The 25,482-nt window shown below is 40.2% G+C and overlaps 1 protein-coding gene across 5 annotated transcripts in view; it reads left to right on the top strand.

The window, feature by feature from the left end:
* The first annotated feature begins 1,487 nt into the window (after positions 1–1,487).
* Hdgfl3 (HDGF like 3) overlaps positions 1,488–25,482 on the top strand; it is a 53,120-nt gene continuing 29,125 nt past the window's right edge. For 2 of the 5 annotated variants that reach the window (XM_063281654.1, XM_063281645.1), the window contains exon 1: positions 1,488–2,884. In XM_063281654.1, the coding sequence (XP_063137724.1) occupies positions 2,801–2,884 (84 nt within the window). In that variant the 5' untranslated portion in view covers positions 1,488–2,800. Of the gene's footprint in view, positions 2,885–2,922; positions 3,125–25,482 lie in introns of those variants that run through there. The other 3 variants (NM_145785.2, XM_039101536.2, XM_063281638.1) reach the window with 3 other exon arrangements.

The raw sequence follows: 25,482 nt of genomic DNA, 5'->3' as shown, positions 1-25,482 counted from the left end.
GTCCAGCTTGGTTAGGGCACAAGAGTTGGGCCAATAATATGGCGGGAGCGGTAAGGCCAAGCTCAACTGAAAACGAGACTAAGACTGGGAGAAACATCCATCTTCTCAAAATAACCCAAGTCCTGTCAATTATCCCCGTCAGCCTCCCTGACCGCTTGGCCAGCTGCTTCCCCTTTCTACAGACACTAACACTGAAACAGTCTCTCCCTGCCTCCTTGCTGACTTTTCTCCACTGCTGAGAATGAGCTGTCTGAACTTCCTGCTTCCACAGTTGTGCCTCGGACGCACCTCAAGCCTCCCGCTCTGCTTTCTTTCCACAGCTCTTCAGTTCCCAACAAGCTCGCCAGCAACTTCCCAGTTAGCATAAGAAATGGAACATCTCCTTCAGAAACTCACATATCCTCTCTGTGCCATCTACCAAGACACTTCCTGTCTTCTAGAGATGCTTTAACTCTCTGGCCTCCCAGGACCAACATCTTCCACTTCTTCCTAAACTTCTGGTGACCTGTCTCCAAACGGTCCATCGCTTCTCGAGTTTTACAGACTCTTCGATCACCACTCATAATTGATATCACTCAAATCTCTACAGTCCATCTCAACCAACAGCCTGCTAAATATGACCCACAGAAACCTCAATCCATCAAAAACACTCATGGCCCTATCTTGCAAACCTGCCTGTTCCTCACAGCCTTTCCAGAAGCTGAAAACCAAAGACTCATATTTTAGTCACCATTCTTCCTACTACTTGTCACTCATGAGTTGGCAAGATGCCTGAGACCATGTCTTCTCTCTCCTGGTGAAAGTCCCACTCCAGCCCCCTCCCCTGCCCCCAGAGCCACCTCTATACAGGCCACCCGAGTCCTCTATCTAAACCCAACTATGATCTCGTTATTTCCCAGCTTCCTTCCATGGCTTCCACACTGATTCCTTCTTTCAATTCTCTCCCCTACTCATGACCACTCTGAGGCCACTGGGAGCCTTGGGCATTCCAGCTTTGGACAATTAGGGTTTTGGTGACCTGTCAGGAGATGAGGCTTTGACATAAGGATCTAGGAAACACTACGATGTGTGTGTTATGTCTACAAGTGAAAAGCACATTCTCAGGCTGTCACAGTCAGGGCAAAAAATCTAGACTAACTTTGCCCGAAAGGAGAGAAGGTGAGCCTACAGGAAAGGTGAGGAGGTGGGTGCAGGTGAAATTTGGGATGCAAAAAGAAACCGCCAAGTACCGTGAACAAAGTAAATGCCTCTCAGGAAGAGGACTCTATACCCGGTCACTGGACGGAACGGCTATGTTAAAAAGCAGTTCTCCAGCACGAGTGAGGCAGATACTTGGAAAATCCACTTTCTGTAGAGGGGAGAAATGGCAGAGGGTAATTTACAAAAGAGAGCTGTCTTCTAAACTAGGTGCAGTACCAGCGGACATTTTAAAGGCAAGTTCACAGGGATGGAAGAGGCAGCATTCACTTGTTCACGGGCAGATTCAGAAAAGAGCAAGTTATTTTATTTACCTCTCACAAAGGAGAATGCTATAAAGATTCTCACTCCCAAAATGTCTTTTTCAAAGCAGCCAGTTGAAATCCAAATAAAACAACTGTGAATGCACACGTTGGTTCTAGACCTACTGACCTGTATAAAGAAATCTCCAGAAGCTGCTGTCCAGCATGTTAGCAGAATCGCAAACAACTGACTTGACTTGTCAGGGCAAGTCCTTTGCCCCAAAATTATTGGCCCATGAAGCCCCCACACAGAGAAGCATGACTTAGGCTATGGGCACTGAACCATATAGGTCCATCCATGTTCGAAACCCAACTGTGCCATCCTGTCTGTGAGAACCGGTCTTGACTCCAATGAAGTAGCTCGCCTTAGGTGGGTCACGTTGCATTGTTAAGGCAGACCTGGGGCAAGAACCTAAGGAGGTCGCTTGTTCTTTCCATCTGCCTACTGACCAGGCAGCGAGTCCCCAGTTCAGCTATCCCCCATGCCGGGGGCGCCTTTGTCCCTCCCACTCACCAGAGAGCATCCGCGGAAGTGACCCGCGGGTGGGGGGCAGCCAGAAGGGGGGTGCAGTCCGTGGGGGGTGGGCGCGAGCAGGAGGGGAAAGAGGGGCGGCCGGGTGGTGATTGGCTGGGCTAGCCAGGCAGCTCCCGGCCAAGAACAAAAGAGAGCAGGCGGCGGGCGTCCTCGGAGTAGGCGCTCCCACCCGCCGGGCACCGGCTTCGCTGCTGCGGGAGGACGCGCCCACTAGCAGCCGGCGGAGCAAGGCAGGCGGCGCGCGTGGTTTCTCCGAGAAAGCCGGCCGTGCACCTAGGAATTAACCGGCCGGCGCGCGAGGGGAGGGAAGCGGGGCGGGCGAGGGGTGGAGGGGGGAATGCTGAGCGCGCGCGAGAACAATAATAAGATCGTGTTTGCGGTCGCTGCCCGAGGAGGAATTCGGAGGAGGCGCGAGGCCCGGAGCTCGCACGGAACCCAGAAGCTCGGCGGGGAGGCGGCGGCTGCATGAGGCTGGCGACGCGGCTCCTGTGAGCAGCGCGCGGTGGTAGCGGCGGCGGCGGGACTCGGCGCGGCCGGACACGGGCTCCCCTCCCCCGCAGCCGGGCGGGGATCTGCCAGGCCTGCGGTGCCCCCCGCCCACCGCTTGCCTCGGCCTCTGCCTCGCTGCTCTCCCTCGTCGGAGCGGCCGCTCGAGCGCCCGGCTCGAGGCCCGCGGGAAGCGCGGCGCGGTCCGTCGTCCCGCGGAGGGGCGGCCTCCCGGCATCTTCGCGGCGACCAAGGACCAGCGGGCAGGGGAACCAACGGGATGGCGCGTCCGCGGCCCCGCGAGTACAAAGCGGGAGACCTGGTCTTCGCCAAAATGAAGGGCTACCCGCACTGGCCCGCCCGGGTGAGTACGGCGGCCGCGCGCGCGGGCCCGCCCGCCCACCATTTTCCCTTCATGATGGCGCGCCCGCCCCCTTTCCCCATCACCTCGGCTCGAGCCCGCCTCGCGGCTGGGCTGCGCACCGGGCTCCGAGCCGAGGTGAAGGTCCCGGGCTGCGCCCTCACCGGCTCGGCGGCCATCCTGACGCCCACGTTCGAAGGCGGGTCCGGCCGGACAGGCCCGACGTCGCCGACTTCCAAGAAGGTGACTGGGAAGCGGGCCCGGGGTGGAGGCGCCGGCTCCCAGCACTGTCCTGGGTAGACGCCCTAGTCCGGGGCGAACGTCGAGGCAAGTAGGAAAGCGAAAGGCTGCTCCCCAGCCGGCTAGAGCCGGTGACGGTCAGTCCTAGAAAGGGGTTAGTCGTGCCGAGGCCAGCGGCAGCCTCGTGGCAGCTATCTTCGATCTCAGAGCATCCTTCATCTTCCAGACTTGTTGAGTGTTCCCTGGGATCGATTGCCTGTGCCCCACCTGCCCTCTCATTGTCCATTGCCTCCCTGGTGCCCTGGTTCTTAGAAACTGACAGCAAATAGCCTGTCACCGACTGGTGAGTTCAAGGAGCTCCTTGTGCCTTTTCACCTCCATATTTGTTTTAGGTCGGTTTCCGAACCTTATTCTTGGCCTCCAACCAAACCCACGACAGCTCTCTTCTTCCTAAATAGCGAGGCTGTCCCTAGGTTTTCTCTAGAAAGCATCTGCATTTAATACACAGCATTCAGTATTTTTATTATGCTCCCTGACTGAGGAAGAAGCATTACCATGTGTGCGCACTTTATGTTGGAAAAAAAAATCAATCACTTTTACCTTTAATTTGTTTAAATTTAATAGTTGGCAGTTGACTGACTGAAATAAATATAGTTAAAAGATAGTTAAGGCAGTTTGGAGACAATGTTGGTATTCTTGAGGAACAAAAATGGTCAAGGGAAAAGCTGACAGAAAGCGGGAACTCATGTGTTGTGTGGTAATGAAGTGAAGATAACATGACCAAGGGGAAAATACACCCATTCGCACAAGGAAGTGACATCAAGAGGGGCAGGCTGAAACTCGGTGAAGTTGAGGTAATGGGTAGACATAATCATTTTGAAATCGTTTGTTTTGGCATGATTTAAAAATGGAAAGGACATAGGGCCAGGAATTTAGGGGATCTGGAGAGTGGTTCAGGCACTGTTAGGAACTAATCATTTTAACTGCCTGCACATCCATTTCTGTAACTTTAAAATAATCATCTCTAGGATTCCTTCCAACACTAACAACCTCAGGCATCGGGAGGAAAAAACAGTCTTACTCAGACTCCACTTGGCTGTGATAAGTTCTTCATGTATAAACTTCAAGTTCTTAAATAAGGCAAGGTTTCAGAGTAGAAGTACGGGTTGTTACGGTTTTGTTTGTTCTAATCTTACAAAATTGTATATAATACTTAAAGGGCAAGATTTGCAACTTTAGGGGTCTTTAGGGAGTCCCTGTGTCAAGTAAATAAATGGCTCTGTGAGGTTGTGTGTATATACTCAAAAGTGAAAGGTCACAGTCAGGCCATAGAATCTTGCCATTCTGAGAGTCAGAAGGGAAATACAATCTCATTAACATATTGCTCTCACAGGTTGACCACCTGTGGTCATTAGTGAAACAAAACTGCTACCGAAGTATTGCTAGTTGAACAAAAAAAATTCCTAGAAGGTTTAATTCAAACCAATATAAAAAGGGAAACAAGAAAGCAAAAGCCATTGGCTTCTCAGATTTAAAATGATACACGGAAGAAAAGCCCATGTGCTCACGATTACCTTCTTAAGGAACGTTCTGAGGCTCACAAAGACTACAGCAACATTTTGCATTTTCAAGGAAAGGTAAAGGTTAGAAGAAGAGGGTACTTTGAGGCCTTCTCTTGATTACATGTGCCTGATTGCACAAGTTCTCATTTTCATCTCAATTTAGCAGCAGTACCCCTCCCTTTATACCTGCTTCTAACTTGAAGGTTGATATTTAAAATACTAAGTGGAAAATGAATGGTATTTGCATTTCCAATACTTTCACTATATATAAAAGATATAGTATGACATATGTATATGTCAAACCTAAGGTGGGAAGATAGGTTTTATTTCATACTGCAGGAAGGAGCTTTGAAAAGCCAGAGCTGGTCCATACAACAATGGAAGAATAATTTCCTTGCTTCTGAGGAAGATGTTTGGTTCAGGGAAGCACCTTGTGAGGAATGTGGGTCAAGAGGATGCAAGAGGAAAGCTTGGATTGCACTCCTGGCAGGCCTTGATGCTGAGTGGTCTGGCTATGCTTCTGCAGTCTCCTCTGCATTTCAGACTAGTAAATGCTCACCACGGAGAGCCTGATAGTCTCCTCCATCTGTGCTTTCATTTCCTAGAGTCCAAAAGGCCAGTGCAGTGCCACGCAATATTTTGAGAAATAGGAAAAGACAACATTTAAGTGATTTTTATTGCAGTAAATTGTTTTTAATTATTCTGCTTTATTGTTTCCCTTTACCGAATCTCTAAGTTGAACTTTTTCATAGTTATGTGCATTTCAAGAAAAAAAACCAATTTTATAGAATTTTGTACTGCTTCATTTTACCCACTGTGAATCTAGAAGCATATGAAGATAAGGAACTACCAAAGCAATGTGCTTGAGCAAATGTCCCTACTTTTTCCTTTATAAATTTATAACTTACATTGTACCATCATACAATTTAAATTCATATATGGCAGTGTTCAGCTCTTTCATAGATGTGATGATTTTCTCAGTATTTTATCATGAGAAATGATAAGAGAAGTTCAATTATACAGTGAACATCCATGTATCTTTTACCTAAATTTGTATTAATTACACTGTATTAATTTGTATTAATTACCTTATCACATATCTATTCACATATCAATCCTTTTATACATATAGCAGTCTACCTTAATTTCATACATTTCAATGCAATTTGTAGACATCATTATAATTTACTCTTAGACAGTTAAACATGCTTGTCATTAATTAGAGGTCAATATATTTAATGGATTTTTCCCCTTATGGGTAAAATTTACACAGAGGAAATTTAAATGTGTATTCACTTAAATTTGACCAACATATACACTAGATTATATGTGATACAATAAAAATACCTACCAAGATATAAATTAGTTCCAGTAACTAGGAAATTTTTCTTGTGTCTCTTCCATCATTTTCTGTGTTATTTTTAACAACTATTTCTTTGACCGTTGCATATGGTTTTAAAAACCAGTTCCTTTGTGCATAAGGATTTGCTAGCTTAATACTAAAAAAAAAAAAAAAGTACACTAAACAAGAATCTGAACCCTTGATTGAGTGTCCTGTTGGTAAACTGAAGCACACATCCCTAATATGTGTAACGCTATCTTAAAATATAATATATTCTTTATTTTATACTACTACTGTGTACATTGTAAAATAAACACCCAGGTGATCCAAAGGAGATGAGTTAAGGATATTTTATGGTTTAAATGTGTTAGTGTCAGAATAGTAACAGTAATGTATTAGAGCCATAGTTTTAAACCTTAGAATATTTCTGGCCTGCACTTTGTGGAACCCAATTGATGATGGCCTTGTAGTTTTTAATCTTCTAAAGTGTTTTAGCGTTTTTTTGTTTTGTTGGATTTTGAGGGATTTTTTTGTTTTGTTTTGTTGGATTTTGGGTTTTTTGTTTTGTTTTAGATTACACTTGCCAATTGAGCCATTTTTAAAAGTTGTTTGCTTGTATTCATTAGCATTACCTGTGTAGACCTTTTTTAGTCATCTGTTTGGTGAAAGGTACTTGAATTAAATATTCAATAATTCTCTTAAGCTTTCCCAGCTATAAATTGCAGTGAGCCTGAGGTAAATAAACACAACCGTCCTGAGTAAGGACATGAATGTTTATATATTCAATGACAGTGAAACTTACTTTTTAGATAAAAGAAATGAAAACAAAGTGTTTCCTTCCTCACACCCACCCCATTCGCTCAGAGTGTGAGGTATGAGCACTCTATGTTACCGAGTACAGAGAATAGTCTCAAAGCTTTCGTGCTTCAACTGAGGAGCTTTTTTAGGTTGGAAAATATGATATGATGGACTTCAGTGGTAAATCATGTGCTTTGCATGCATGAGGTCCTGAGTTTAATCTCTGGCTCCTCCCCTCTGCCCCAAGTTATTTTCAGGCATGTTAGCCCATGCCTTTAGTCCTACTACTTAGGAGGCTACCACTAGAGGATGGCTTGAGTCCAGAAAGTTCAAGTTCAAGGACAGTCTGGGTAACAGTGAGACACAGTCCTCCTCCCCATCTCAAAGTTTCAGTGAATATATTTTTATATGAACTCTTTTTTTTTTTTTTTTTTGGTTCTGTTTTTCGGAGCTGGGGACCGAACCCAGGGCCTTGCGCTTCCTAGGCAAGCGCTCTACCACTGAGCTAAATCCCCAACCCCTTATATGAACTCTTAAATGCTGTTTGTAAGTAATTGCTATTTCACTTTTAAAATCTGGCCTTTCTTATCTGCTGAAATTGAACACAAACCTACTTTGTGGCCTAGCAGTTTGTTGTCGCAGAATCAAGAAAAGCTAAATGTTTACGTCCAGCACGAAGTCTAGAAGTGTCTGCATACAGCAGCATATTCATAATAGACTAGTAGAAACAACCAAATGCCCCTCAGAGGAGAGAGACTCTGTTCCGTGTTATGCATTACTGATACTGATACCACAGAAAATATGAAGGTGAGGCAGAGCACGCAGGCATGACAGTATAGTGAGTAAAAACCTGTTTACATAATGTTCAGGAACACACAAAGCTTCATGGTGACCGTGAGCCGCACTGCAGCTGTCCTGTGCCTTCCTCTCCTGGTGCTGGTTGAGCCTGAGCTCACAGAAAGCTTGTCCAATTGTACTGTAATGGAATTCGGTCTTAATTTTTAGAAACACATTTTGGGATAGTATGTGGTATAGCAACCTCTCACATTTTATATGAGGTGAGGAGACAGAAACTAGTTGTATAAACTACATAGATTAGATTTCGCCATTTTTAGTGTTCAGTGTTTTGTTTTCCTTTTACTGCTGGAGATTTGGCTCAATGGTAGTGCTCACTTAGCAATGTGAAGCCTAAGTTCCATCCCAAGGCCCTGGAAGACAGAAAAAGGTTTCATTTGCCACTTTACAACTTTCTCTCAGGTCTCCTTTCAGTTCTGGTTTCAGCTTCGTTTCTTTCCTTGCATTTGTCTTTTTGTTCTTTCTTACTAATCACTTTGGATCATGTTTTGGATCTGTTTCAACCTCTGTCACTTGATAGAACTTTACAGAAAAAGCATTTGCCTTACCCTTCTGTATTGCTTGAACTTTTACGACAATTTTGTTGGGTATTCTGTGTAGGGCATAATACTTGGTGCAGTTTAAAATTTAGATTAAATTTGAGGCAAGATAAAACCATAAATATAAAGTATTTTTATAAACTTTACAAATGTAAACATTTGGAGCATTTTGGTTGCTTATCATAAGCATTGTCCAGGTGGTGGTGGTCATGCATTTGTTTGTTTGCCTTTGGCAGTAAAGCATTGGTATATAAGACTTCATTTCTAGAAAGCAGGCCACACATTTCCAAGAATTTAAGTTTGAGTAAATCTCAGCATAAAGAAAGATGTCTATAATGTTCACTATTTACACATGAGCCCAGAGAAGTTATCTTAAGGTAGAAAACAGCACAGGCCTCTTCCCCAAAGGGCTGCATTGACCTTGCCAAGAAATAGGTGGGCTGTCTCATACTTTTACATAAACTGAGAGCAAATAGGCAACTTAACCTTAATATCAATCTGTGCATTAGTTCTTTGATGTAAAATCTCCAAGATACTGTTTATGATTCTTTTAGAAGGTGACTGATGGTTTAGAACTGTAGACCACTTTATTAGAAGTGCCCATCAGTCTCAAAGCAGTATAGGCTAGTCATCAGGGGATCCTTTTCTAGTGTAAGAGTATCCAAAGGTTAGACCAGACTCTGGTCTGCTTGATGTGGTTACTGGTTTAGGCCTTTCTGATCACTTCAAGCCTGTTATTGGGAGCATGAGCTCCAGATTGTCAGCTGTCATTGATAAAGAAAGTATAATAATGTGAAAATGTAGCGCACATGCCTTAAATTCTAGCACTCAGAAGGCAGAGGCCAGCCTGGTCTACAGAGAAAGTTTCCAGAACAGCCAAGGCTTTGGAAAAGAAACAAAAATATATGCGAAAATCATTTGAGGTAGTTTAGTTTGTGAATATAATTATCTTAAACCAAGGCTTAATTTTGTATGCCTTTTAATTATTACTTTTTAAATTATTCATCTTTATTGTATTTTATAAACAACAGTAGACTTTTTAAAAAATACCACTGTCCTTCACAGTAAGTAGAAATGCTATTTATAAAAGACTATTTTAAAGGCAAATTACTAGTGTCCTTCTCTTCTAAAATATTTGACTTAATACTATAAACTACTTGTACTAGTGTCAACTTTTTAAAAAGAAAATAGATTGAATTTTATATTGTAGGTACTAGCTTCTCCTAGTAAAATGTTGTATTATGCAAATTATATTCATTGTAGAACGATTAATACCACTGTACCTAGTTATAACCAACCTGAATATATATGCGCTGAGAATGGTTATCAATTATAATAGCTCCTGTTATGCAATAAGTTATTTCAATTTATAACTGTATTACACAACTCAGGAACATTCTTTTTACTAACTTGTTATTTTATTTGATGAGCCTCTAGAAATTCTCTTTTTAGGTCAAGGGATGTGTATGCATTTTAGAGCTCTGGATTTACATTTCTAAAATTGCTTTAGCAGAAATTTTGACTCCCACATGTTTATTAGCAAAGAAAATGAATACCTGTTTTCCTTCTAATTAATTAAAAATAAATAAGTTGACTTTTTAAAGTGTCTAGCATACATAGGGCTCTAGATTCTACCTTCAGCACCAATAAATAAATAAATCTGTCAATTTAATAAATGCCCACATGTACCTGAATCAAGTTATTTAATTATGGCTAATTATCTGAGAGTATATATATATATATATATATATATATATATATTATATTACATATTTTTTATAATAGGATAGGGTAAATATGATAATACTTTTTACTCCCAAGACTTATCTTAACTGCACTAACAATTACCCAATTAAAGACGATCTTATTTTTGTTTTTTTTTTTTTTTTTTTTTGGTTCTTTTTTTCGGAGTTGGGGACTGAACCCAGGGCCTTGTGCTTCCTAGGCAAGCGCTCTACCACTGAGCTAAATCCCCAACCCCATTTTTGTTATTGTTTTAAAATAGAGTCTCCTACTTTCCAGGCTGACATCAAATCCATTAATGAAGTAACAAATGACTTTAAACTTCTGCCCTTTCCGTTGTAAACCCTCTGAGTACTAGGACTATGCGTGTGCATTACTATGTTCAATCATAGAGTGCTGGGAGTCAAACTGGAGCTCTAAGCAAGCACTCTGCCATCTGTCTTCATCCCTGACTGGTAAAGAATAACTCAAGAGGCTAACAAGTGTGGATTCAGATTAAATGAAAGGACTGAAGAAACATTTAAAAATATGTAAGAAGATCAGAGAGAGAGAGAGAGAGAGAGAGAGAGAGAGAGAGAGAGAGAGAGAGAAAGAGAGAGAGAGAGAGAGATTGATTCTCAGTATATATGAAGCTGGCAATCTTAAATCATAGACCATTCATTTATGGTGGTTTGTATTATATTTCTCTAGTTCATCTCTTTAAAAAGCCCTTTTATTTAAGAGAATATAAAAACAAATAAGGTAGTAGTTATGTGTTTAGACAAATTAGAGAACTATTAAAATCAATTCTGAGTTAATTGCACAGTATTATTTACCTAGGCGAAGGCTTCAAAACCTGCATGTGTAAGAGAATAGGTACTCTCTGAACATCAGGTAGGCTAATTAAGAATATTTAGTTTGCAGGAGCCTATAAGTTAAGTTGAAAGACTATTAGCCAATGTAATTTCTACCAATTTACTGCAAACCTGATCCTGAGAACATTTTCCTGAATTTCTCTGCCATCTATATGGTAACCTTTCAGCCTAAGTAAAATATAGTGAGTTAAATGATTTTCTTTTCTATCTCTTCCCTGCCCAAATACAAATTGATTACAGTTAGACTGGTAAATATGTGATTACAGAGAACCACATAGAAGGAAAGGAAGGAAGGAGAAAGGAAAAGGAAGATAAATTTAAACCTGCAGGAACATCTTCCAGACACTGAGGAAGCCAAGCATCTGTTCCACCACTGTTTAGGTGCCTTTTACAACAAGAAGGATGATAACGTCTCAAACCTTGCTCCTAGGGATTCACTATTAAACTACTAAGTGACTATTCAGTTACCTCCTAAAAGCACCCAACTCTCTACTTAGTAATGCAATAAGAGGGGCTAGTGAAAATCTCAGTAAATATTTTGTATGGCTTGGTGGGTATGTTTTTCAACAATTTCCTTGTGATTTTATAACAATAATTTTGACACTAGGTTCTGGGAATTATGGGACCTTCCTATTGTAAGATTTTCAAGTGCAATGAACCATTTCTAGAGATTCCACATAGCTTCAGAATTTGGGGGGCAAGACATATGGCCATTTTGGTGCAAAATGGGTCAGTGAATGAACAAATCAGCCTTTCTGTTTGGTCACTGGCACTCAAGCTTCATAAAAATGCTGACAGTAGTTTAAGGCTACCCAGAGGTGATGTCCACTTTCCACAGAATGGTATAGTCAGTGATAGCAATAATGTTTCTTGTGTGGGCACTAGAAAAATTTTGATATTACAGTAGTCATTTCTAATGCAAAATATGCTTAAGATTAAAGGTATTAAAAATTTGGTTCAGTAGTGCTTAGCACATATGAAAATAAGCTTCACAGAAGATTGAGAAAATTATGTAGGCAGGAATGTCAGAAACTAACTCGGCTTTAGACTCTCCTTTTAGATTCTGAGGTAGAAACTTTGTACTAATGACATCTCTAATTTTAAAGGAAATATATATCTAGAGGGAAACAGTATTAGAAATTCTCAGTGAATTTTCGAATTCACATGTTGAATTGATTGAAAATGAATTTTTCTCTACCTGTCTTTGATTTTCAATGAGACCAACTGTTGTCAAACAAAGTAAAACGTTCTACCTCACTGGACTGCTATGTAACTGACTCACTGCTTTTGAAGATGCAGACTCTAAAAAATGAGTAATTGCTGCTTCACTTAGCATGGTTTCTTGTTTTGTTTTGCTTTGTTGTTTTTGCTATATTCCATAGGAAGAATAAATGCTAGTTCCCAGCACACACACACTAGAATTTTTTTCTGATCCATACTTTCTACATGTGATGCAGCCTGATAGTTTTATATTTGATTTGATTTAAAGTTAGGTTAAATACCAGTGAATCAGTTTTTACTAATTTAAAAGTACATTTTTGTTTTTTTGTTTTTTTGTTTTTTCTGTTGGGCCAAGTTGGAGTTGTGTGTTATATGTGTTATATGGAATAATTGTTAGGTTTTAAGAATAATAATGGCTTACTAACATTCCTGAATTGTATATTTTAATGCAACTACAGCCTTATATTAAAGTCATAAATAGAAGAAATGAAAATGATACTGTGTTAGATATTTTAATCATCCAGGCCTATAATATTCTGTGTTCTCAAAAGACTTTAAAATACAAGCTCAAACTTTCCTACTTTCCTCTTCTTTCTAATTTTTTAACTGTAATTTATCTATAACTTCCTCAAAGCTGTTATAATTTTATGTATATCACTTATTAAGGGTAAAAAGTACTATGTGTTTACTAATTGCTATTTATGCAGAGTCTGACTATATAATGTTCCCTGGCTAATATTGAGGCTCTGGAATTTGCTTGAGTTTACAGTGCTAAACTATTAAAGTGTGAGACCATCTGTGACTAAGGATGAAGACTTCTGTTTTGTTCACAAAAGGCGAGTTTGTGGAATACAGATGGTGGGAGGAGAGAACCAGTTCCCAGCAGTTACTCTCTTACCTCAGTAAGCACAAGAGCACTCACACACCAAAGAAGTAAATGTGTGGAGAGAAAATGTTTAAAGGAGAAAATTTGAAGCATTTATATAGTATTTGTGCACCACTAGTCAGCACAGAAGACCAATATAAAAAGTATTATTACCCCTTCTTTTACAATGGGAGAAAACTAAAGTCTAGGGAGATTCTAAGTGTCTCCCCTAAGTTGCCTAATTATAATAATTGATATACCGAAAGCTGTCTCTAGTACTTACTAGTAAAACTAGTCAGTGAATTCTGTGTTTACGTCTAGCAATCCCAGTTTATTCATCTTTTCATTCAAAAGCTATTGAATGCCTGTACACCAAGCACTGGCCTAGAGGCAGGGTTTATATGTTTGGACTCTGACAAAGACCCTGTCTTCAGGCATTGCTTAAATAGCTGAGGAGATGGTGTGTGCTACCAAGTATGCAGAGTACAGAGTAGATGTTTCTGTGTTACATAGAATATCTGAGAAAGTCCTTTAATACAATGGCATTTAAATAGAGACCCTTAGAGAAAGATCACTAAATCCTGAACAAACCTACTTTTACGTTTTGTTCTATTGCTTCTTCCCTGCATGCAGGCAGTTTTGAAACCTTTACTAAAAAGTTAAATGGTGGTACTTTCTGAAATATAAGGTTTAAGCTTTGTTGTTTTAGAGAAGATGAGAAAATTTAAATGTATTAATCTAGGCAATTAACTAAGTTGCTTAGATTACACTCAATTAATAGAAAGTGTTTTGCTAAAATTGATTTCTCTTATTTACCTGTGCAACATAAGGGAGGAAGTGCAGGTAAATGAAGTCACTCTGGCTTTGACAATTAGAAATCATGGCATAATACACTACTATAAACCATCGTAACCATATCTTATTTGTTCCAGGATTTTGCTATTATTAGAGCAGTGTGGAAATTTGCAAAGAAAACGACCACCATTCCAATTGAGTCTCAACAAGGCAAAGCTTTACTCTTAATCAGGAGGGTATGCCACTCACAAAAGCGGAAGAGCAAGGGGGTCAGGAAGTACAGGTGGTGGCTGTGTCGTTCCCCTGTTGGCTGGAGTCCAATCTCACAGTCTTCTCACAGTTGGCTAGGTTTAAAAGAATCCACGCAAGAGATGGAGGAAAGGTGGTTGAGCTGTGCTACTTATACTTAGTCCAGTAAGTTCTGAGAATACAGTGTGACCTTTGTGTAAACAAAGGTTTTGCCCAGTGGGAGTGTTTTTAAAATTTGCACTAAAGTCTTACCAGGTAGAGGAGATAAAAAAAAGACTAGAATTCCTTGTTGGAAACACAAATTTTACAGTGTTTGATAGAAAAATTAATATTTAATTTTTTATACTATATGGCTCAGGCCTAGAACTTTTAGTCTTTCTACATCAGTTCCTTGTTAATGGAGCATGTACCAGCTTAATAACCACACAGAAGTGGACAGGTTAGTAATGTGATATCACTTTATCTATCCTTAGATCTAGAACTTATTTCCTCCTATAAAAATAAAGCTCTGTGTCCTTTTAACAGTAACTCTCCATTTCCTATCTGCTAACTCCTGCAGTCTGCATGTGTGTGATGTGTCTCACATGAGAAGAATCATACATTATACATGCTTTGTGACTGGCCTATTTCACTTAGCATAATGTTTTCAAGATTCATTCATGTCATGTTAGAATTCTCTTCTCTTTTTTTTTTTTTTTTTTTTTTTTTGGTTCTTTTTTTTTCGGAGCTGGGGACCGAACCCAGGGCCTTGCGCTTCCTAGGTAAGCGCTCTACCACTGAGCTAAATCCCCAGCCCCAGAATTCTCTTCTCTTAAAGACCAAATAATGTGGGGCTGGGGATTTAGCTCAGTGGTTAGAGCGCTTACCTAGGAAGCGCAAGGCCCTGGGTTCGGTCCCCAGCTCCGAAAAAAAGAACCAAAAAAAAAAAAAAAAGACCAAATAATGTTTCTTTGTGTGAATGAAGAATTGGAGTCCTAGGACAGAGGCCATATTCTAGTGAAGGCTAGTAGGTATGGCCACTTGCCCTCCAAAAACCAAATAGCAAAGGTTATGGTTAAGTATTTCTTAATCGGGATTACGTACCATTGCTGTGATAAAACACCCTGATGGAAAGCAGGTCGGAGAGAAAGGGTTTATTTGCTTACCTCATTGCACTCCCCACACATACCTTATTTATTAGCATTATATGACCTCATCCGTAATGACGTTAACTTTCTAATCACAGTACTCACAACCATGTGGTTTAAAACTAACTTACATTGATAATTCCTTCCTGCTGCTTACTTATTCTGTCAAAAGCATATGTCCATCAAAATATTTTTTTTTCCCAGAGCTGAGGACCAAACCTAGGACCTTGAGCTTGCTAGGCAAGCGGTCTACTACCGAGCTAAATCCCCAACCCCTATTTTTTTTATTTTTGTGTTAAAGCTTTTGAAATATAACAAAAGCTTTATATTTTATCCTCAAAAAGAGATACTTTATAGAGGGATGCATTAAATCCTTTGAATGGTATTATTACTACTATTGGTTGAATTTTTGAGATATTTGATAGACTATGAAATGTGTGCATTGATTCAGTGATTTTTGCCATTATCTAGTACATATATTCCTGTTTTCAGAGGGAAATAAGATAATTGTTCAATCCTAAATCTGAAATTATATAAAGTATCTCTCTCACCAGTCTTTGCATTATTTCTTTCTTGCCCAGTTTTGTGTCCTTTTGTGTTAATATCGTCTTCATCCAAAGCCATTCTTTTTGGGGTCTTACCCACATCTCTGATTCTTAAAATGTTTTTAATCAGTGAAGAAAATTAGAATGTTAACAACAATGGCATAAAATAAGAAAGTCCAGAATGGACTCTATAAAATTCTGACACCTAGTAGAATCAGTGCTGCAGAAAATAAGCTAGTCAACAGAGCTAGACTTTGAGGGATATGGACAAAACAAAAGATAAATTATTAGCAATAAAAGTGATAATGAAATATACTGTGGGAAAGTCAACTTTCTGAAACAATAATGCCAACAGACAGAGCAAAGCATTTAAGATTACCAGGAAAAAGCTCTAGAGCTACTTTAAAAGAAAGGTCTAAATTTAGAATCAGGTAGCATTCAACATGTTTTACAAAACACACTGTTAAAGTCTTAGACTTGTAATTCTGAATATTTCCAGTCAATGAACTGTCTTGGGATTTTGGATTTTGATTGGATTTAAATCCCATCATGATAAGATGGGAAGAATTGACATACCCATGAAGGTAGTTTATTTACTTCTCTGTTCATTTAGGCCTTTAAATGCCTGTGTAATTTTCTGCACATGTGTTTTAAATGCATGTTAGTCTTGTTATAATGCTTGCTCATGTTATGTGTGTTTCATTTATTTTTTTGTTTCTTCTCTTTGAAATATACATAAAAATAAGAGATGGCCAAGACAAAACATTTCTACACTATTAAAATGATGGGACTTTATAAGATAGCAAAACATAGAAATTTTCAAAGAGTAATTAAAGATAGGGTAAGGTAGTTTAGACTCAGAAAAAGTGAATTCAGGAACTGGTCCACAGAAGATGCGATTCACAGTAGGTGACGGTGGGGTTACAAATGGGGGTGGGGTAAAGTGACGCTGACATGCTTGGTTAGTCATATGCACTGTGGCAGAGTTTTATTTTATTTTTTACAAATAACTGAGACAGTTAGACAGCGCTTGTTTTGTTCACAGCTTTAGATGTTTCAGTCCATAGTCATCTGGTTCTTTTCCCTTGTGCCTGAAAGAAGTAGAACATCATAGTACAAGGCATGAGAGAACAGAACTCTGCTTACTCACTGTAGGCAAGAAGCAAGTGGGGAGGAACGGTGTGGGGCCAGGACAAGTTAACCCTTCAAAGGCATGCCTCCAGTTACCCACTTCCTCTCGCTGACCTACACTTCCGCTAGCTCCCATAGTTAATGTGTTGATTAGGGCAGAGCCTCATAATCTAATCATCTCTGAAATGCCCTCACAAGCATACCCAGAGAAGTTCTTCACTAATTTTGTAGACATATTTAACCTTAACCAAGTGGAAAAGACTAATATCACATCAGATATTCAGATGAGTTAGCTGTCATAACATCTGTGTAAAACCAAATGTCTATTTTTCACCATATACAAATGTTGGATGAAAGTGAGGAGTTTTTAGGATGTATGAGAGCACCCTAAGAGCCTGTGTCCTAGGAGAGGGAAGAACTGTGTGACAAGAAAGCAGAGGGGATGCACTGTGAGAGGAGAGACTGGTGAATTAGAACTCATTAAAGTCACTTTTAGACAATCCCATAGTGTAATTGCAAAGGTAAACGAGATTGAAAAGGATGCTCACTGCACATGGCACCTGTAAGGCCTGAGTGTGTTTAATGAGTCAAGAAGACAAAGACAGACACTCAACAGAACAATGAGCAAAGCTGCACGAACATCCATTTCACTGAAGAAATACATAATGTCTACAAGTTTATGAAAGTGCTCATAGAAATGCAAATTAGTATCACTATGGGGATGCCAGAAATTTTGAAATTTGTAAGTATCATAAATTATTGATGATGTAACTCAAAAGAGATTCTTTAACACAACTGATATTGGGTAAGGGTCCACCACTTTGGAAAACAATTTATATTGTGAATTAAAATGTTGCATGCTTTCTGACTCGGCATCTATAATTTCCATGGCACATAAATTCCCACTTCTAGAGGACCAGGAATGTAGTTTAGTTGGTAGAATGAAGTACATACATACACACACACACACACACACACACACACACACACACACACACACACACACACAGAGTATTTATTAGAGTGGCTCATAGGCTGTCATCCAAATAGTCAATAATGGGTTTTCCCAGTAGACCAAGGATACAGCAGTTGTTCAGTCTGTAAGACAGGACGTCTCAGCAGTCTCAGACTGGTGCTAGACTCTCCAAGAGTCAGAGAGTTGCAGTCTATGTTAGAATCCTGAAGAAACAGCTGCTAATACTAGTGAAGCAATGCCTCACCAGCATGATAGATGAATTTGCCTGTGAGAGTGTGGACAACTGGTCAAAGAGCAAAACTTCCTTCTTCTATGTCCTTATATCTGGGCTCCCACCAGAAGATGTGGTCCAGATTTAGTATAGGCCTTCGTACCTCAGATAATTCATTCAAACCACAGGTGTCCACCTTCTTGACTGATACCAGATCAGATGTAGTCAGGTTGCAACCAAGATTAGCCATCACACTACACACTACACACTACACACTACATGTCCTGGGTGTTACAGATCAAATGCTGAACAGTATGAAAATGTTTCTGTCCTTGAGAGATGTTTTAGTTTAGAAGGGACTAATGAATAAGCCAGCAAGCAGAGTCACATGTAATTTAATGTGACTCTGAGAAGTTAGTGATGACCAAGGTGTAATGCCTTTGAAGATTACATCAACAAGTATCTTCCCAGTGTCTAGGAGAGGAATCAAGTTAAAGAGGGTGCTTATGATGTGATGCTGAGATGAGGACAGGGAGAGAGAGCCTGTGTGTCTGTATGATAAAGGGAAGAACTTTCTGCAAATGCCAATGTTCCGGCAGTTCTTATTATTGAGTGGTAGAAATCCATACAGCACCCTGAAGGAAAGGTGGCAGTGAGGACCAGGAATGTAGCTTAGTTGGTAGAATGATGGTAGATGGAATAGTCAAGAAGGAGTAAGTAGGCGAGCGAGGTTCGTACAAATTCTCCTTAGGTAAAAAGACACAGACGATGAGTTCTGCAAGGTAGGCAAAAAAGCCTTACTATGTAGGCTTTTAGATTTTATAGCCTATTTAGAATTTCGTAACTGGTAAAGAGTCACTGGGGAATTTTGAGCAGGCAGTGGCTATCTGATTTATATTTAGGTACTGAAGAATTGACTGCTAGGTGCACAGTTGGGAAGGGTAAGGACTGGAGATGTTGAATGAAAGGCATTCTTAGGAGGCTTGTAGAGTGTGGGCTTTAGATAATTGACAAGGACGAGATCAGTGGGCTTGGGAAGAAGTGGCTAGTTGGTGATGTTTCTTAGCAACATAATTGGAAGAAGTTAGTGATGACCAAGGTGTAATGTCTTTGAAGATTACATCAACACGTATCTTCCCAGTATCTGGTAGGAAACAGCAGAGTAGACAGTGATGCCATTTACTTATGTGGTGACCAGCAGGTTAGGGCACAAGCTCACATTTTTTTAGGACAACCTCAGTATGTGATCAGAGTCTTACAAAACTCTGGCATTTGGGTATTTACAAAATGAGACTCATCAACTTATAGATGACATTTAAAGCCATGAGGATCACTAATAGAGTAAGTGAAAAATAGAGATGACTCATGAGAAGAGGAAGTTTGTGTGGGAACAGAGGGGGGGGGGAGAATGGATGGATAGATAGATAGATAGATAGATAGATAGATAGATAAGATAAATGATGATAGTGATGATCAATCAGTCCTGGAACTCAGAAAAAGAAAATGTCTCCAAAGACACTGACTGTCTTGGGAATGCTTTGTACTAAGGAAATAACAAATGTAGGGTTAAGACATGGCAGAGAATGATAAAATAAAGAAAATTCTGTAGGGAAATGAAAAAAATTATATGAGTAGGCAATTTGCTGAAGGGCAAATTATAATGGCCAATAAAGCTATGAAAAGATGTTTAACCTCCCCCATCATTCAAAAATGTAAATTTAAAACAAAAGTAACACCCAGATACTATCAACAATGGAAAAGGAGGCCATTTTTATACTTCGGTAGAAATGTGAGTTACTATAGCCCTATGAAAACAATTTTATCTATGAGTCAACAAAATCCTAGCAATCCTCTATTTCATTGACATTGAAACAGTGTTACATAAATGTAAGAAAAAAAGGCCCTGAAAAGCAAGGTACATGTCCATCTCTTAGGGGAAGGTTAATATATAGGTTCTATAATCATTTTATTATTAGTCATTAAAAAAGTTAATTGGTCTTTGCCAGTTTTAAGAATTTTCATAGTGAAGAAAATTTTATAAAATAAAATTCCGTTTCTTTTTGTGTGAGAAGTATCAGAGGCACCACACTTCCCCCTCCCCTCCCCCTAAACCAGCCCAACACTGTCTACAACATTTGCTTTTGCTTTTGACTATGTGTATAGAAATGGAGAAAAGCGCACGTGCATGCGCGCGCACGGAACACACACACACACACACACACACACACACACACACACACACACACACACACACACACACCACCGAATACAGATCTACCTGCCTCTGCTTCCTGGTGCTGGGATTAAAGGTGTGCCGCCGCCACCACCACCAAGCTAAGAGTTACAAATAGCATTACCTGGGAATGGGCAAGTCTAGGAGAAGAGAGGAAAGTAAGCCTGTCTCTTAAGAAAAGAAACTCCATGATCAAACATGTCCCATTTATGTACCATGGATGCACACATGTAGATGATGCAAACAAACACAATCTCAGGGATAATTAATTTTAAAGATAAAGAGCTCCTTGGTAAGTACTAACTCTTTATTAACCTTTCGATGTTGGTTTCGATGGAAAAAAATCTTTACATTGGTCAAGGTTCAATTCATATTAATTTACTTGTGAGAAATATACAGAAATGTTATTATTTTGTGCTTTACACTAATTTTTATTTCCATGTTCATTTCGTTAATATAACTTTACATTTTTAACCATCACCTTCATTTTGGGTATAAACTAAATAATAACAAACATTGGAACAGTCTAACAGTTGAAGTCACAAATAGCTCGCAGTGATTAGTTGAGTGTAAATTGTGAATACAATTATCTGATATCCTCTACTGTTAAACATATTTGCTCAATAGACATAGTAACCTACTGTTAGGTTTTGGAGAAGAAATATGTAAATTATTATTTACTTTTAATTTTAAATGGAAGTGAACTAAAATCTGTCAGTGTGTTGGGTACCTGTGTGTTTACCATTTATAAACTATTATATCTAACCTTGTTAGTTTTCTGTTGTGTCCTTAATTTGGTGTGGGGCTATAATTCAACTGATAAGACTTGTTTGTTTGCTTACTTTGCTCTGTTGAAGCTATGTTTTGTCTCTAATTATGTGATGCTGGCCTTTTCTCTGCCACCTTGAGTAAGGTCTGCTAATGAAAAGTCCTGAAGTCAGTTCTAGTTAAACACACACATCAATAATTAATATAGTCGATTCTATGTAATGATTGAAGACTTCGAGTTTTCTGTTCAGCCAGTTCTCCTGTCTAAAGAAGTTTGTGCATGCCTCCTGAATGGTGACCTATTACAATAGGAAAGGAATCAACTAGTATTTCTGACCTTTCCTATCTCACAGACCCCTTTTCCCCACAGCCTTACTTGCCATTTTCTTCAGCCTTCAGTCACCTCAGTGGAAGTGAGGTAGAAATGGCAGGGAAGGTTTGGTTTTGTTTGGGTACAGAGTGTTGCGCTCCAGGCTTTCTATAATGCTAAGCTCCTCTGCTGTTGAAAGTTCTTGCCCACACTTGACTAACAACTGGTGAACTAGTGTTTCTGCTGCCTGGACTTGGCAACTCTTTAAAGCTAATTCCTTGCTTGTGAATTCTATGCAGTTTCTTCTTAATTACTCCCTAATTGCCTTTATATTACTTACTAATCTGTTATAATATGTTACCATTCCAAACTAAACACCTTCGTAATAACAGCTTACTCTAAGTTTAGTTTGAAACAGCGCACATTGTTTAACAGTTTCTGTAGATGTGGGTCCTTCGGCTCTGAATCTTCAGAAGAGCACAGTTATCTTGAGGCTCAATATAGGATGAATCCACTTGTCAGACATATGACTAGTTAGTTGGAAGGATTCAGGTCTTCATGATTTGTTGACCCAAGGAATTCTTTTATTCCCCTCGTTAGTTAGTTAGTTAGTTAGTTAGTTAGTTAGTTAGTTAGTTAGTTTTTCAAGACAGCGTTTCTCTGTGTAGTCCTGGCAGTCCTAGAACTTGGTCTGTAGTCCAGGCTGCTCTCAAACTCAGATCCACCTGCCTCTGCCTCCCTAGTGCTGGGATTAAAGGTGTGTGCCACCACCACCACCACCACCTTTGCAGGCTTAAAATATCAGTTCATAGTAAAACAAAAGTCATTGTCTGATTAACCTTAGACATGTCATCCAATCATGTTTGTCATGTTTTACTCATTACTAGTATATAGCTAGATCTAGCCTGTACTGTAGGAAGGAGATTCTACACAAAACAATGACTATCAGGCATGGCTATCAGTAGGCACCATTTTTTTAATATTTAATTTTATTTTCCTACTTATTCACTTTACATCCCACTCATTACCTCCCTCTCAATCACCCCTCCCACAGACCTTCCCCACATCCCTTCCCCTTCTCCTCTGAGCAGGTTGGGGGTGCTCTGGGTATCCCTGCCCCACCCCCTGCCCAACCCTGGCACTTCAAGTCTCTGTGAGGCTCTCCCACTGAGGCCAGACATGGCAGTCTAGCTAAAAGAACATATCCCATGTACAGGCAACAGCTTTTGGGATAGCTCCCATTCCAGTTGTTCAGGACCCACGTGAAGACCAAGCTGCAAATCTGTGCGGGGAGGCCTGTGTCCAACCTGTGTACATTCTTTTTTTGGTGGTTCAGACTAAGAGCTCCAAGGATTCAGGTTAGTTGACTATTGGTTTCCTGTGGAGTTCATATCCCCTTTGGGGCCCAAAAATCCTTCCTCCTATTCTTCCTTAAGAGTCCCCAAGCTCCATTCACTGTTTGGCTGTGGGTGTCTGTATCTGTCTGAGTCAGCTGCTAGGTGGAGCCTCTCAGAGGAAAGCCATTAGACTCCTGTCTGTAAGCATAACAGAGTATCATTAATAGTATCATGGATTGGTGCTTGCCCATGGGATGGGGTCTCAAGTTAGGCCAGTTATTGGTTGGCCATTTCCCCAGTCTCTGTTCCTTACTCTGTGCCTGCATTTCTTGGAGACAGGATACATTTTGAGTTGAAAGTTTTGTGGATGGGTGTGTCTATTGCTCCACTGGGGTTCCTGCCTGGCTACAGGAGGTAGCCTTTTCAGGTTCCATATTGTGAGTCACAGCTAAGGTCACCCCCATTGATTCTTGGGCACCTCTCTTATCCCAGGTCTCTGTCTTGTACTAGGCACCATTTTTAAAGCAACTGACAATTCTCATACCAACAACATTCCTGGGATTAGTTTTTATTTCCTTAATACAAATAAATGTACATCCTCTTGGTGAGCTTTTCCCTGGTCATCTGGTGTTATCAGCCTCCCTGCAGTCACCACCTTATTCCCAGGCGGCCTTTTAAACAGGAGTTCAGAGAATCTCATACTGCTTCTTGTAGGTGAACCATGGAGTTTGACTTTCACAGGAATTCCTGGCATTCTCCCTTGATTTCATTCTGCCGTCAGAATAACCAAATGATTCTGTCTGTAGCCTCTCTCGAAGATTTCACAGATTTAAGTCATCTAAAAATTTAGCTCTCAAGGGACCTGTCTGTAGGTTGAAGTCCTTGGGAAAAGAGAGAGTCCCAGCATACCAGAATCTTCTCCAGCTCTTTCCCTCTAACCCTTCTGTTTGTTATGTAGAGTAAAATAGACATGGATTTGACTGCATTCTCGTCCAGTGGGTGATTATTCACCTCTTTTTGGAATACACTATTTCTTTGTGGAATACACTCTTTGTGGAATACACTATTTTTTATTTTGGATCTTCAGCTACAACTGGCACTTGGGTAGCTCTGTGTTGACACCCCGGCCTGTGTATTTATCTTCCTGCAGCTTTTATATTTGGCACTGTTTACCCTCAGGGTCACTGACAAGAAAAGCGGTGGCTAACTAATTTATTAAACCTCGCCCTGAAACCTGACGAAGAGGAGGGGCAGGTTAATAAAGACCTGGGAAGGGAGAGCAGGGTAAGAAGAAGGCACTAAATATCTTATTTTAGGTGAGATAAATACTGTGTTTTTGAGATAATTTAACTGCTGATAAGAGTTTTAAATGAGGTGTTTAAGTTATAATTTACGGGAAAAGAGATACATATAAAAAAAGTTTGGTGTTTAAAAGATAGATAATTATTATTTTATTTGGACTAGTAAAATCCAACAGTATAACCCTTATAAAAGACTGAGTTAACAGAGAATAGAAAGCAAAATACAGTCCCGAATTGGAAAGGTATATTTAGATGAGACAAAAAGACGACAGTACTTGTGTGACATCAAAGGGGGTGTTGCAGATTGTCACATTATCTTGTAACCCGGGTTTACAAGTGTTTCAAACAATTAACTTCATGTGTTCATCTTTATTTAAAGTTTTTACTGAGAGGGCACTGGAAAACCAGGTTTAGGTTCTTTCCCCTATTAAAATGTACTATAGAAAATCTTGACTATGGTTAGGAAATTTTTGCTGAATAAGAACCTGCTAAGAATCCTGCCTGGGGACCTGGAAAAAGAGGTTAAAGTTTCTAGAAATAAAAATTCTTTAAACATTTTATACTAAAATATAATAAAATAAACCCTAGCACACAGGGATTGTGTTAGCAAGCAAAAAGCAAAGAGCCTGAGAGAAAGCACAAGAGACAGAGACCCACTCATTCACACTCACAGAGTCCATGAAAACTAAACCAGAAACCGTAATTTATATATACTCAAGGCCTGCTGCAAACCCTCGCATGCTGTGGGTGCTGCCTCAGGCTCCGTGAGTTCACATGAGCTTTACCATTTTTATTTAGAGGGCCTTGTTCTCCCTGTGTCCTCTATCCCCTCTAGCTCTTACACTCTTTCTGCCTCCTCTTCCACAGGGTTCTCTGAACCCCAAGAGGAGGGATTTGATGGAGACATCCTGTTTAAGGCTGAAGTGTTCCAAAGTCTCTCACTCTCTATAATGCCTGCCTGTGGGTCTCTGTATTTGTTCCTGTCTGTTGCAGGAGGAAGCTTCTCCTCCAATGGCTGACAAGACACTGATGTACGAGTCTAGTAGAATATCATTAGGTGTTAGGTTTTTAAGCCTAGGACAGATGGCGGAAGTGCCTATCTAACATATATTGGACTTGGCCACCAGGTTCTCCCTGCAATCCCCAACTCCATACATGTTATAGAGCCCTTCTGGCTGGCATGCCCTGCCCTCTACCCTGAACTCTCTAGCCCAGAGAGCTGGACTAGACTTCCCTGTGTAATCCAACCATTTAGGTTACCTGCCTGCTCTCTTTGTACCTTTGGGCTGCCTGGCTGCTGCACCATTCTTCCTTCCAATCCTCTCCCTACATGGCACAGCTCATTCTAGTCATGTCTACTCTCAACTGTCCCAGTTATGTCTGCCTCTGACTATGCTCTCCCTTTTATGTACAGTAAACCTCCTTTACTATCTAGGACTGACCATATCAATCATGTCCTTTCTTCTCCTTTTTTTTTTTCATTTAGTTAGTCATTTTGTTGCATATATAAGTTGGTTTCACCCTAGGTCCCTGGACTATCTAGTCTCAGGCCTAGTCACTCAAGCAGTGAATATGGGTTCCACCTCATAGAGTGGGCCT

The sequence above is a fragment of the Rattus norvegicus genome, chromosome 1 (assembly GCF_036323735.1).
Source record: "Rattus norvegicus strain BN/NHsdMcwi chromosome 1, GRCr8, whole genome shotgun sequence".
NCBI classification, from domain to species: Eukaryota; Metazoa; Chordata; class Mammalia; order Rodentia; family Muridae; genus Rattus; species Rattus norvegicus.
This window is presented reverse-complemented; position numbering and strand designations above follow the sequence as displayed.